Source organism: Belonocnema kinseyi, chromosome 5, assembly GCF_010883055.1.
Source record: "Belonocnema kinseyi isolate 2016_QV_RU_SX_M_011 chromosome 5, B_treatae_v1, whole genome shotgun sequence".
In the NCBI taxonomy this organism is placed as follows: Eukaryota; Metazoa; Arthropoda; class Insecta; order Hymenoptera; family Cynipidae; genus Belonocnema; species Belonocnema kinseyi.
This window is the reverse complement of record NC_046661.1, coordinates 78407094-78421323: the sequence shown is the minus strand read 5'-3', so window position 1 is coordinate 78421323 and position 14230 is coordinate 78407094. Positions and strand designations below refer to the sequence as shown.

The following is a 14230-nucleotide window of genomic DNA, read 5'->3' as shown; positions in this document are numbered from 1 at the left end:
CTTAAAAAATGCGAAATTTTTAATCATTTTCCACAATAAATTAATTAATTGGTGCTCCGCCTTTGACCGGTTAAAGTTAAAGTTCAGTTTTTCAGGTGAATTTTCAAACCAAACGACATAATTTGAAACTAAAGCCAAAAGGACGAAAAGCTTTAAAAAGGGAAAAAATAAAAAGATTTCATTTGAAAAAATAGGGGATCCAATTCTTTAAAATAAAACTTATGCATGTACTTTATTAAATTCAATTTGAAACGCCATAAATTCCTAAAATTTTCTGTAATTTCTGAATTTTAAAATAAGTAGTTGAATTATCTACTCAAAAATATCAATTTTTAAATTAAATTTAAAATTGTTTTGTTTTAAATCAAAGCAGTTAAACTTTACCGGAAAATATGATTTTTTGACAAAATAGATCAATTTTAAACCAAATAGTCAAATTGTTAACTAAAAAGAATTTGTTTTCTACTAATAATGGAACAGTTACATTTGTAGGTAAAAATATTAATTTTTAACATAATAAGAGGAATTTTATACTAAAATTATGAATCTCTAATCAACAAAATGCTTAATAAAGCAGTTCAACATTAAACCAAGTAGTTAAATTTTCAAATAAAAAAGATAAATTTTCAACAGAAAAAAATTAGTTTACAACCAAGAAAAGAAGGAATTTTTAATAAAATATTTAAATTTACAACTAACATGATGAATTTTCAACAAAAAAAGTTCATTTTTAAGAAAGTTGTTAAACATGCAACCATTTAGTCGAATTTTTAACTAATAAAAGGAAGAAATTGGCAACGAAATTTAAAATCCTCAACCGATTAATTTTAATGGAACCGTTGAATTTTCAATTAAAAAAAAAAAAATGAAACGACCAAAGAAAAAAAATCAAACTAAAAAGACGAATTTCTCAACTAAAGAAGATCAATTTTCTACAAAAACTGAAATAATTAAATTTTATTTAAAAAAGTTAATTTGCCACATAAAAACAACGAATTTTCAACTAAAAAGAGGGATTTTCTATCAAAAAAGAGAAATATTGAACCAAAAATGGAACAGTTAAATTTTTAAAAATCTTCAACAGAAAATGTAATTGTTGGTATTTCTACTAAATTTGTTTAAAAATTATTAAAAAGAATTTGAATTCAATAAAAAAAATGAATTTTCCATCAAATAGTTGAATCCTCAAACAAAGCATATTAATTTTTGAGTCAAAGGTTACATTTTTAGCAAAAAAAGATCAAATTGCTACGAAGAGAATTGAATTTTTAACCAAGAAAGATTTTCTGATCAAGAATAAAACTAAATTCAACTAGAAAACATCAATTTTCACAGTAAAAATTATTTTGGAACCAAAAGGAAAGAAGGAAGTTTCCATAAAATAGTTAAATTTATAAATATCATGATGAATTTACAACAAAAAAGTTCGTTTTTAAGAAATTAGTTGAAGATTCAACCAATTAGTTGAATTTTTAACCAGTAAAAGAACAAATTTTCAACAAAATTTGAAAACAAAATAAAATTTTGACTAAAAGAGATAAATTTTCAAAAGAAAAAGACGAATTCTCAACTAAAGAAGATCAATTTTCTGGGAAAACAGAAATAATTAAATTTTCAGCGAAAAAATTTAATTTTTATCAAAACAAAAAAAACGAATTTTTAACTTAAAAGAGGACTCTTTATCAAAAAAAGAGAAACATTGAACCAAAAATAGAATATTTAAATTTTAACAAAAAATAGCCAACAAAAAATGTAATTGTTGATATTACAACAAAATTTAAAAAAAAAATGATTAAAAAAAAATAAGTTCAACCAAAAAATACGAATTTTGCATTTAAAATACAATTTTCCAGAAATAATTAAAAGTTTCAGAAAAAAGAGTTAATTTTTAACTGCAAAATGCCAATTTTCGACTTAAAAGAGGACTTTTTATCAAGAAATATTGAATCAAAATTGGAATAATGAAATTTAAAAAAAAAATCGTACAACAAAAATGTAATTGTTGATATTTTCAACAAAATTTAACAAAATGATTAAAAAACAGTTTAGTTTAACCAAAAAATACAAATTTTCAATTTAATTATTTGAATCCTCAACGAATTCTCAACTAAAGAAGATCTATTTTCTAGGAAAACTCGACATAATTCAGTTTTCAGCGAAAAAAGTTAAATTTCAACAACAAACAAAAACGAATTTTAAACTACAAAGAGGATTTTAATTATTAATTATTAATTCAATCAAAAATAGAATATGCAAATTTAAAAAAAAATGTAATTGTTGATATTTTTATCAAATTAATTTTTAAAAAAGAGTGGAATTGAACCAAAAAAGACGAAATTTCGGTCAAATAGTTGAATCCTTAATCAAAACAGATTAATTTTCAAGCAAAAAATAGTTTAAAAAAAAAAAAAAAGATGAATTTGCTACCAAAAGTGTAGAATATTGAACGAAGAAAGATTTTGCGATCAAGAATAAAGGAAAATTTCAACTGAATCGTTAAGTTTTCAACCAAAAAGACAAATTTTTGACAAAAGAGTGAAATTTTCAAGCAGTTGCATTTGTAACCTAAAAAGCTCAAATTGCTATACAAGGAGATGAATTTTCAACTAAAAAACATCAATTTTCATCGAAAAAATTAATTTGGAACTAAAAGGAAAGAAGGAATTTTGCATAAAAATAGGACATTTCGACTGAAAGAGATACATTTTCATACTAAAAAGACGAATTCCTCTAAAAAAAAAAAACAATTATCTACGAAAACTTAAATAATTACATTTTCAGCTAAAAAAAGTTAATTTTCAGCCAAAGAAACAACACGAATTTTCAACTAAACAAAAAATAGAAATATTGTACCAAAAATGGAATATTTAAATTGAAAAAAAATCTTCAACTAAGAATGTAATTATTGATATTTCTACCAAAATTTAAAAAATTTAATTAAATATTTCAATTTAAGCAAAAATGACGAGTTTCCAACCGAATAGTTGAATCTTTATCCAAAACAGATTAACTTTCGAGCAAAAAGTTGAATTTTTAACAAATAAAGATGACATTGCTACCAAGAGTCGAATTTCCGACCAAGAAACCTTTTTCAACAAGAATAAAACACATTTTCAACCCTTTTGCATTTTTAGCCAAAAAGGATAAACATTTCATACAACAAGATGAAGTTACAACTAAAATACTCTCTTCCGTTAAGAAATAAAGAAAATTTCAATTAAATTGTGGAATTTTTAACAAAAAAACTTAATTTATAACCAAATAGTTGACTTTGAAACCCAGAAAGGTGAATTTTCCACAACAAATTTGAATTTGTCAATCGAAAATGATGCATTTTTAACAAAGTTGTGGCATTTTCATTAAAATAAATACATTTTCAATGAAAGACTGTGAAGCCTGTGATAAATAAATAAAAATATTGATAATTTATAGACGAAATATTAATTAAATAAAGGTTGAAGAACATTTTTAATACTTTTAAAACGTTAGGCTAGCAAATTGAAAACTTTTCTGAGAAAATAAAATTAATTTTCCACTGCACCCTTTAATTTCGGACATAAAATTCTTAAATAATCATTTTTTAAATTTATTTTAAATACAGGAACCAACACTGATTATAAATCAGATCCTGTCTCTGAAAAAGGAAGTGCCATTAGTGTAGAAGTTTCCTCTTCAGTTCGATTTGCCAAAAAAGTTACCATCGAAAGCACCGCCACTGCTAGTCCAAAAGTAAGGAAATTAATCGAAAAAATATACAAAAATTCAGAATTTTTGTCATAAAAAAGAATAATTATTAATAATTGAGGTAAATTTCAGAAAGATGATACGTTGCAAGGACAAACTGATGCTGAATTGAAAGTGGAAAGTTCCCCATCATTCGATGAAATTCAGAGTCCTTTAGTGGAAGAACGACCAGGTATTTCAGTTTTATTTGTTTTCATTTTGATTAATTTTTTTATTTCAAAAGATTTTGGTGAGCTTTAAATTTAAGAAGATTTTTGTATCTGTCTCAACGTCTGATAAGTGACAATTTTAAGGTTCAATTTCAGAAATTGATTTTAAATTTGAGGAGTTTTTTCATTCTGGTGGTTTTATATTTTAAAGAATTTTAATTTTGAGACACATTTAATTTTTGTTAATTTTAAAGCAGTTTTAAAATTTTGGGTTTTAATTTTTGGTGCTTTAAAAATACTTCATTTTTGGGTTTTTCACATTTCTGGACGCTTTAAAATTTTTAATCTTGAGAGATTTCAAAAGACTTTAAGTCTTTTTGTAATTCTGTACAATTTCAAATCGCTAGTTGTTAAAATTTCCAAAAGTTTTCATTCTTGGTCATTTAGATTTTTAATTTTAAGAGATTTTGGTTCTTTACTTTTTTTTTCATTTAGAAGAAATTATTCAATTTTATTTCGCTTTTCATTTCTGGTGTCTTAAGTTTTAGAAGGATTTAAGTTTTAAGAAGTTTTTTTATTTGAAATCCTTAGAATTTTAAGCCTATTAATATCAAAAGTATTTCAATTTTTAAAAACTCAAGTTTTTTTTTTTTTAATTCTGAAGAATTTAAAATTTCAAATCGCTTTTTACTTATTCGGATACTTTCCATTTTCATAAACTTTGGTATCTGAGAGATTTTTATGAGGCTTAAATTTTAGAAGATTTTAGTTTCTGGCTGAATTTTGTAAAAGTTAAATTTTTTAGGTTTCAATTTCAGAAATCGATTTTAAATTATAAGAGTTTTGAATTCTGGTGGCTTTTTATTTCAAAGGATTTTAATTACGATGCATATTTAATTTTAATCAATTTTGAAGAAATTGTTACATTTTCAAAAAAAATTGTATTCTTGGTCTTTTAAAATTTCCGGAGGCTTTTAGGTTTTTAATTTTAAGAGATTTTGGTTATTCACTTTTTTCATTTATAATAAATTGTTAAATTTTAGTTTGCTTTTCAATTTCTATTTCAAAAGACTTTCAAGTTTTTTTTTAAATTCTGAAGATTTTTTCATTTCTGGGCGTTTTTTACTTATTCCGATACTTTCTATTTTTATAAACTTTTATTTCTGAGAAATTGTTGTAATGGCTGAATTTTTGAAAAGTTAAATTTTTTAGGTTTAAATTTCACAAATCGATTTTAAATTATTAGAGTTTTAAATTCTGATTGCTTCATATTTTAAAGGATTTTAACTTCGAGGCACATTTAATTTTTAATAATTTTGAAGAAATGTTTAAATTTTCGCTTTTTCCTTTTGGCGTTTTAAATTTGAGGAGGTTTGTAATTTCAAAAACTTTGAATTTGAAGTTACTTTCAAATTAAAAATCTTTCTAATTTTTAAACCTATTAACTTTGAAGGATAAATTAAAAAAACTTTTCATTTTTTAGCTTTTAACATTTCTAGATACTTTTAGATTTTAGATTTTTAATTTTGAGAGATTTTGGATTAACACTTTTTTTCATTTAGAAGAAATGGTCAAATTTCAGTTAGCTTTTAATTTTTGGTGTTTTAAATTTAAAAAGGCTTTAAATTTCAAGAAGCTTTTTGATTCGAAATTCTTTGAATTTTAAGCCTTTTAATTTCAAAAGACTTTAAAGGCTTTTTTTAATTCTGAAGAATTTTAAATTTCAGGGCGCTTTTTACTTATTCGGATACATTCGATTTTTATAAAATTTTATTTTTGAGAGATTTTGGTAACCCTCAAATTTTATTTTCTGGCTAAATTTTGGAACAGTTCAATTTTTGAGGTTTAAATTTCAGAAATAAATTTTAAATTATAAGAGTTTTGAATTCTGATGGCTTTATATTTTAAAGGATTTCAATTTGAGGAGGCTTGTAATTTCCAAAAACTTTGAATTTTAAGTTACATTCAAATTATGAATCATTTTTATTTTTAACCCTATTAATTTTGTAGGAAAAATTTCAAAAACTTCATTTTTTAGCCTTTAGCATTTCCAGGGGCTTTCAGATTTTTTATTTTTAGGGATTTTGGTTCTTTACTTTTTTTCATTTAGAAGAAATTGTTAAATTTCAGTTCGTCTTTTAAATGTGAGGAGTTTTTAATTCTGGTTGCTTTATATTTTAAAGGATTTTAATTTCGAGGAACATTACATTTTGAAAAAATTATTAAATTTTTGCATTTTGATTTTCGGTGTTTTAAATTTGAGGAAGCTTTTAATTTGCAAAAACTTTGAATTTTAAGGTACTTTCGAATTGAAAATCATTCTAATTTTTAAACCTATTAATTTTGAAAGATAAATTATAAAAAATTATAATTTTTTTAGATTATATCTTTTAGATTTTTATTTTCGAGAGATTTTGGTAAAGCTTATATTTCAGAGAGATTTAATATCAGCTTTATTTCTAAAAAATACCATTTGGAGCTTTAAATTTTAAGAATCAGTTTTAAATTTTATGTGCTTCAAATTCTAGATGCTTTATATTTCAGAAGCTTTTAATTTCGAGGTGCATTCCCTTTTTTTATTTAGAAGAAATTATTGAATTTTATTTCGTTTTTTATTTTTGGTGTTTTAAATTTAAAAAGCCTTTATATTTCACACGCTTTTAATTTCGAAAGCCCTACAATTTCAAGGAGCCTTTAAATTTGAAAAATCTCTAATTTTGCAACCTATCATTTTGAAGAAATTTCTATTTTAAAATATTTTAAATTATACAGCTTTTAAAATTTGTGGGGGCTTTTAAACTCAAAATATTTTAATGTTGTTTTCAATTTCTTAAAAATTTAAATTCTGAGCTTCAAATTTCAAGAATCTATTTTAAATTTAAGAATCTTCAAAATCTTGATGCTTTCTATTTCAGAATCTTTTAATTTTAAGGCGCACTTATTTTCTTTTTCATTTAGAAGCAATTGTTCAACTCCAATTCAGTTTTCATTTTTTGCGTTTTAAAATTTGACTAGGTATTAAATATCAAAATCCTTTTAAATTCGAAATATTTCTAATTTTGGGTTTTTTAAATCTCGAAGGTATTATTCGGATACTTTCAGATTTGATGAACTTTAAGCAGTTTCAAGCAGTTTTTTCATTTAAAGAGGATTTTAATTCCTGGACGCTCTTCATTTTGATGAAACTTTAATTTCAGAAGGCTTTTAATTTTTCCTTTTTCAATTTCTGCAATGATTAAATTTAGGGCTTTAAACAATAATTCTATTCCAGGCGCTTCATATTTTAGATGCTTTCAAATTCGAGGCGCATAAAATTGTTTTTTATTTCTAAAAAATTGTTCAAATATAAATTCCTGGACGCTTTTTATTTTTAAAACATTTTGAACTTAAGTCCTATAGTTTATATTAAAAATATCAATTGAATCCAATTTTCTTTCAATATAAAAATCAAATATAGCAAAGTATGAAAAATCAGATTTGTTAAAAAATGAATAATTTTCAGATCCCATTGAGGAAATTCCGGAAAATGGAAACGTCGTTCATCAAGACGACGACGGTTTCGAAAGCCTAAATGGCAACGTATCCAGCGATAATGAAAAAGAAGCAGCTGGACCTGCAATTGAAAAGAAAGCTAAAAAGCCCGAGCCAAAAACGAACGTTGTGGAAATAACAGAACAGGAGTTTTCAGTATCTCGACGCTTTTCTGGTATTAAAGAAAGCGAAATCTTTTATTCTCTGTTAGGAATTGGGCTCGATTATTAGACATAAAGAGGCATTCAACATCTTATTTATTCAGTTTTATTACTAAAAACAAAAATTAAATCTCAATTCAGGGTGTCTACTCTACATTTAAAAATCTGGAAAACCTGAAAATTAATTTTTCCAACTGAAAATTTAACTATTCTATTTTAGGTTGATAACTGATCGTTTTTAGTTGAAAATTCTTGTATTTTCTTTAAAAACCGTTCTTTTTGATACAGCATTAATCTTCTTCGTTGAAAACTAATATTTTTGCTTGAAACTTCAAGAGTTTGTTTGGAAATTTGTTTTCTCTCTTGACTGAAAAATCTTTCGTTGTTGAAAATTAAACTCATATTGAAAAGTCGTAATTTTTGTTTGAAATTTTAACTACTACATTTTTTGTTAACAATCAGGGTGGCCACTGGACCGGGAAACCTGGAAAACCGGGAAAGGGCCGGGAATTTTATGAGACCGGGGAAAACCGGGAAATGAAAGTGAATTTATTTTTTGACATATATTTTAATTTAAAAAATTTTAAAATACAGTTTTAAAGGCTTAAGAAATTAGAAGTTTTTAAAATCGAAGATTTTTAATAAAAAACAGGGTGGCCGCCGGACCGGGAAAATGTGAATTTTACGAATTTTCAGAGGAAAAAATCTGCCCAGTTTCGATTTTAACAGTTTAAAAAAAAATTAAAGTGCAGTTTTGAAGATTTAAACAATTAAAAATTAACAGCATTTGAAGTTGAAAATTGTCAATTAAAAACAGTTTAATTTTATCAACTGTAAATATAAATAAATCAATTATTTTTTAAATGGATCTGTACTTTAAATGGATCTGTAACAAAAAATTCTGGATCCGTTCAAAATTTGAGGATTTTTTGAGGAATTTAAATTAATATATCATTTATTCCGATAATTTTATTTTTAAATAAGAATTTTCATGATTTATCAATCATGTATTTTTAATTTAGAGTTTCTGGTCTTCCTTTATATTATTTTTTATATTAAATTTATCAATATATTATTTCTATTAATTTTTTTTAGCTATTAAAAAATGTAAACGTGCGTTTTACTATTTTTAACTTAAAATAACTCCATAATAATATAGTCTTAAAGATTTTCATTAAATTAAAAATATGATTAAAGTCTAAATTATTCAATTTTAATGCATCTGATTTGTAATTTTTTATTTTAGAAAAAGAATAACTATTTAATGTTTAGAAATATTTCACTGTTTATTTAAGACGAGTGAATTCTAACCAAATATTAAAAAAAAAAATTTTTAACTGAATTTTTTTACATAGAAAGCTTTGAATTTTTAGATTTTCGAAGAACTTTTAAACTTTTAGAGTTACAATTTTAATTGTTCTATTTAAAAAGTGTTTAATTTATAACTGTAATTTTTAAATTGTGACGCATAAATAACAATTGAAAACTTATAATTTGTAGAAAAAATTTGAGTAATCTCAAGAGATATTTAGAAGTTTCGAAAAGATTCAAAATTAATTAAAAACTTTAAATTATTTTGAGTAATTTAAAAAAAGTGTGTTGACATTTTTTCAGAACTTCTAAATATATTTTTAAATAAATCGATATTTTCCTACAATTTTTGAAAATCCTGCAAAGTAAAAAAAATCCTTAAAATCTTTCATATTCTTCTTTGATAATTTTTGAAATCTCTTAAAATCTCTTTAAACTTTCTGTTAGAATAATTTTTCAAAGCTTAAAAAAATTCTACATTTTTTGTTTGAAATTTGAAAAAATCTACATTTTATTTTAAATTCGGCTGTAAGTATTTGAAATTATTTCAAGTTTTAAATTTAATTCGAATCTTTTTAAAACTTCTAAATATCTCGTAAAATTACTCTAATATTTTTACAAATAATAAGTGTTCTATTGTTATTTGTTTATATTTATTTATATATTTTATATATTTATATATATTTTATTTATTTATTTATATATAGTTTTTATATATTTTATATATTTATTCCAATTTATTCATTTTTTTTAATTTGCAGGATTTTCTAAAAGTTATAGAAAAAATTCAAATCATTTGGAAATATATTTAAAAGTTCCAAAAAGAATTATAAAATTATTTTCAATTTGGAGAAATTTAAAACCACCTTTAGATTTTTCAAGATTTTGAAATAAAATTTTAAAGCTTTTGAAAGATGCCTAGTCTATTTAAAATAAATAAATAATTTAACTTCTAATTACAGAAATGTTAAGTTAAAAAAAATTATTAATCAATTTTTAATGTGTCTACCTTAAAATTACTTAAAATAATATAATTTTGAAAAATTTTTAAGTTCATTGCTTGATTCATTAATTTAAACTATTAAAAAGGTTAACATGGATTTATATTTTTGGAACCTAATCTGAATCTTTAAACTCCATAATTTATAAAAGTTCTAAATTTTGCAGTTTATTTGCGTTTCATTTAACATTATTTAATTGAAAAGTGTTAGTACCTTCCATTTGGCACGTGTAAATTTTTGAGTATTTGAATACACAATTTTCGAATTGAAAAACTTTTAAACTTCAATTTTAAAAGTTCGGAATTCAAGTATTCCACTTTGAATGCTTTAATTTGTTGTTTATTGTTTATCACTTTATATGGAAAAATGCTTCGGATATAGTTTGATTTTTTTAATTTCATTGAAAGTGAAAAATGTTTGTGAACCGGGAAAAAACGGGAAATGACCGGGAATTTTTGTCTTCGATTAAAACCGCCACTCTGAACAATTTATCTTTTTTGGAATAAAAATTTAATTACTTAGTTTAACTTGAAGAGTTGAACTCTTTTGTTAAAATTTAATATTTTTTGCTGTCTGCAGGTTCATAATTTTAATTGAAAATTGATCGTTGGTTAAAAAATGAGATACTTAGTTGAAAATTCGTTTTTTCTTTGAATGGAAATCAACTTTTTAAATGGAAATTTAACATTTCCAGTTAAAACTTTAACAATTTTTGTTTTGAGAATTTTGCTTGTTTTTTTTGCTGAAAATTAATTTTTTGAACTAAAAATGTAAGTATTAAATCTTTGGTTGTTTTAAAATTGATCTTCTTTAGTTTAAAATGTAACTAATTAGTGGAAATTTGTCTTTTTTAATGGAAATATCTAACATTTTCTTGAAACTTCATGTACTTGTATTTTGCTGAAAAATCGCCTGTATTGGTAGAAAATTAATATTTATTATGTTTTATTATTATTATATATAGGTTTTTCAAATTCATATTTTTAGTTGAAAATTTAATTATTTCAGTTGAAGATTTATCATTTAAGTTAAAAATTCATCAGTTTGGTTGAAAATTAATTTTTAACTGAAAATTCAATTGCTTCATTTTTTGTTGAAATGTCATCTTTTTTAGTTGAATATTCATGTATTTTTTTGAAAAATCGTCTTTTTCGGTACAAAATTAATCCTATTATTTCAATTTCATCTTTTCGGTTGAAAATTAAATTATTAAAGTTTAATATTTATATTTTTAGTTAAAAATTTATGATATTCGTTGAAAATTAGTTTTTTAACCGAGCATTGAAATATTACAATTTTGGTTCAAAATTGATATTTTTTTTGTTCAAAATTTAACAATTTTTTCGAAAATCTTGTCTTTTTTAGCTGAAAATGTATGTTTCTGATTGAAAAATCGTCTTTTTTCTTAGAAAATTAATATATATATTTTTTTAAATTTATTTTTTATTGTTAAAAATTCAGTTATTGCAGTTAAAGATTCATCATTTAAATTGAAAATTAATCAATTAGGTTGAAAATTAATTTTATAAGTGAAAATTTAACGATTTCATTTTTGGTTGAAAAATGATCTTTTTTAGTTCAAAATTCAAGAATATTTCGTTCAAAATTGATTTATTTTATTAAAAATCATATTTTTTGATTGAAAATAGCCCTTCTTTTGTTCAAAATTATTTATTCTTTTGAAAAATCGTCTTTTTTGGTAAAAAATTTATCTTTTTGTTCGAAACTTGATCTTTTTTTGTTCAAAATTCCACTATTTTATTGAAAATTTCTCTTTATGATGAAACTTAACGTAATTTATTGAAAAATCTTTTTTTTTTGTAGAAAATTAATCTTATTGTTTCAAATTTATCTTTTTGGTTGAAAATTCAACTATTGCATTTAAGTATTTATCATTTTAGTTAAAAATTCATCAGTATGGTTGAAAATTAATTTCCTAACTGAAAATTTAATGATTCCATTTTTGGGTGAAAATTCAATTATTTGGTTTAGAATTTGTCTTTTTTAGTTTAAAATTCAAGTACTATTTTGTTTGAAAATTTAACTTTTTGATTTAAAATCCAAGTATTTCAGTATAAAATTCATAACTTTAGTCGAAAAATCATCAATGTCATTGAAAATTAGGGTTGTTAACTAAAAATTTAAATATTTAATTTTTGGTTTTAAATTTATCTTTTTTCTTTTCTTAAGAATTTCACCATTTACTTGAAAACTGATCTTTTTTTAGATAAAAAATAATTTATATTGTTGAAAAATCGTTTTTTTTGTGTAGAAAATTAGTCTTTTTTGTTTTAAAATTCATTTTCTCGGTTAAAAATTGATGTATTCCAGATAAATATTCTTAATTTTAGTTGGAAATTGGTCAATATCGTTGAACATTAAATTTTTTAGATAAAAATTTAAATATTTCATTTTATGTTGAAAATTGATCCTTTTCTTTTTTTTTGAAAATTCAACTATTTAGTTGAAAATTTGTATTTTTTAGATGAAAATTAATTTATTTGGTTGAAAAATCATATTTTTTATTTAAAAAATTAATCTTTTTGTTCAAAAATCGATATTTTTTTTAGTTCAAAATTCAATTATATGGTTTAGAATTTGTCTTTTTAGTTGAAAATTCAACTGCTATTTTGTTTGTAAATTCACGTCTTTTGCTGATGAATCCCTTGTTTGTTTTTTTTTCTGTAAAAACTAATCTTTTCGTTTGAAAAATCATCGTGTTGGTTTAAAATCCAACTATTTCAGTTAATATTCATAATTTTCGTGGAAAATTAATTTTTTTAACTGATAACAATTTTAATACTTATTTTTTGTTGAAAATTCAACTATTTATTTAAAATTTGATCTTTAAGATGAAAACTCATCTTCTTGGTTAAAAATGTATGTCTTACAGATAAATAATCATAATTTCAGTTGAAAATTCATCAATTTCGTTGAAAATTAATTTTTTAACTGAAAAAATTTAAATACTTAATTTTTTGTTGAAAATTCAGCTTTTTGTTGTTGTTGAAAATTCAACTATTTAGTTGAAAATTGGTCTTCTTAGATGAAAATTCATTTATTTTGTTGAAAAATCACTTTTTTGGTAGAAAATTAATCTTTTAGTTCGAAAATTTATCTTCTTGGTTAAAAATTTAAGTATTCCAGATAAATATTCATAATTTAAGTTGTAAATTTATTTTTTTTATTTAAATTCCAACTGTTTCAGTTTAAGATTCATAATTTTGGTTGAAAATTCATCAATTACCTTGAAAACTAATGTTTTTAACTAAAAATTTAAATATTTAATGTTTAGATGAAAATTTATCTTTTTTTGTTTGTTGAAAATTCAACTAATTAGTCGAAAATTGGTCATTTTTTGATGAAAATTCATTTACTTTGTTGAAGAATCCCCTTTTTTGGTAAAAAATTAACCTTTTGATTCGTAAATTCAACTTTTTGGTTGAAAATTTTTGTATTCCAGATTAATATTCATAATTTTAGTTGAAAATAAAAACAGTTGTTTTTTAGTTCAAAATTCAATTATATCGTTTAGAAATTGTTTTTTTAGTTGAAAATTCAACTGCTATTTTGTTTGTAAATTCACGTCTTTTGCTGATAAATCCCTTGTTTGTTTTTTTTTAGTTGTAAAAACTAATCTTTTCGTTTGAAAAATCATCGTGTTGGTTTAAAATCCAACTATTTCAGTTAATATTCATAATTTTCGTTGAAAATTAATTTTTTTACTCTTAACAATTTTAATACTTCATTTTTTGTTGAAAATTCAACTATTTAGTTGAAAATTGGTCTTCTTAGATGAAAATTCATTTGTTTTGTTGAAAAATCACTTTTTGTAGAAAATGAATCTTTTAGTTCGAAAATTCATCTTCTTGGTTAAAAATTTAAGTATTCCAGATAAATATTCATAAATTAAGTTGTAAATTTATCTTTTTGATTTAAATTCCAACTTTTTCAGTTTAAGATTTATAATTTTGGTTGAAAATTCATCAATTACGTTGAAAACTAATGTTTTTAAATAAAAATTTAAATATTTAATGTTTAGGTGAAAATTTATCTTTTTTTTTTGTTGAAAATTCAACTAATTAGTGGAAAATCGGTAATTTTTAGATGAAAATTTATTTACTTTGTTGAAGAAGCGCTTTTTTTTAGTAGAAAATTAAGCTTTTGGTTCTTAAATTCATCTTCTTGTTTGAAAATTTTTGTAGTCCAGATTCATAATTTTAGACGAAAATTAATTTACGAGGGTAGTTCAATAAGTCCTTAGAATGAAGTATAAAAACAATTTTTTTTGGGTAAATTTTTTTTTATTTTTCAACATAATCTCCTTGGAGCT

At 22.4% G+C, this 14230-nt stretch overlaps 1 protein-coding gene across 1 annotated transcript in view; it reads left to right on the top strand.

Annotated features, from left to right (window-relative positions):
• Window positions 1-14230, top strand: part of LOC117172587 (putative homeodomain transcription factor) — a 39562-nt gene that overhangs the window by 6749 nt on the left and 18583 nt on the right. The window contains exons 5-7 of the mRNA XM_033360668.1: window positions 3602-3729; window positions 3817-3916; window positions 7396-7599. Of these exons, the coding sequence (XP_033216559.1) occupies window positions 3602-3729; window positions 3817-3916; window positions 7396-7599 (432 nt within the window). The remainder of the gene's footprint in view (window positions 1-3601; window positions 3730-3816; window positions 3917-7395; window positions 7600-14230) is intronic.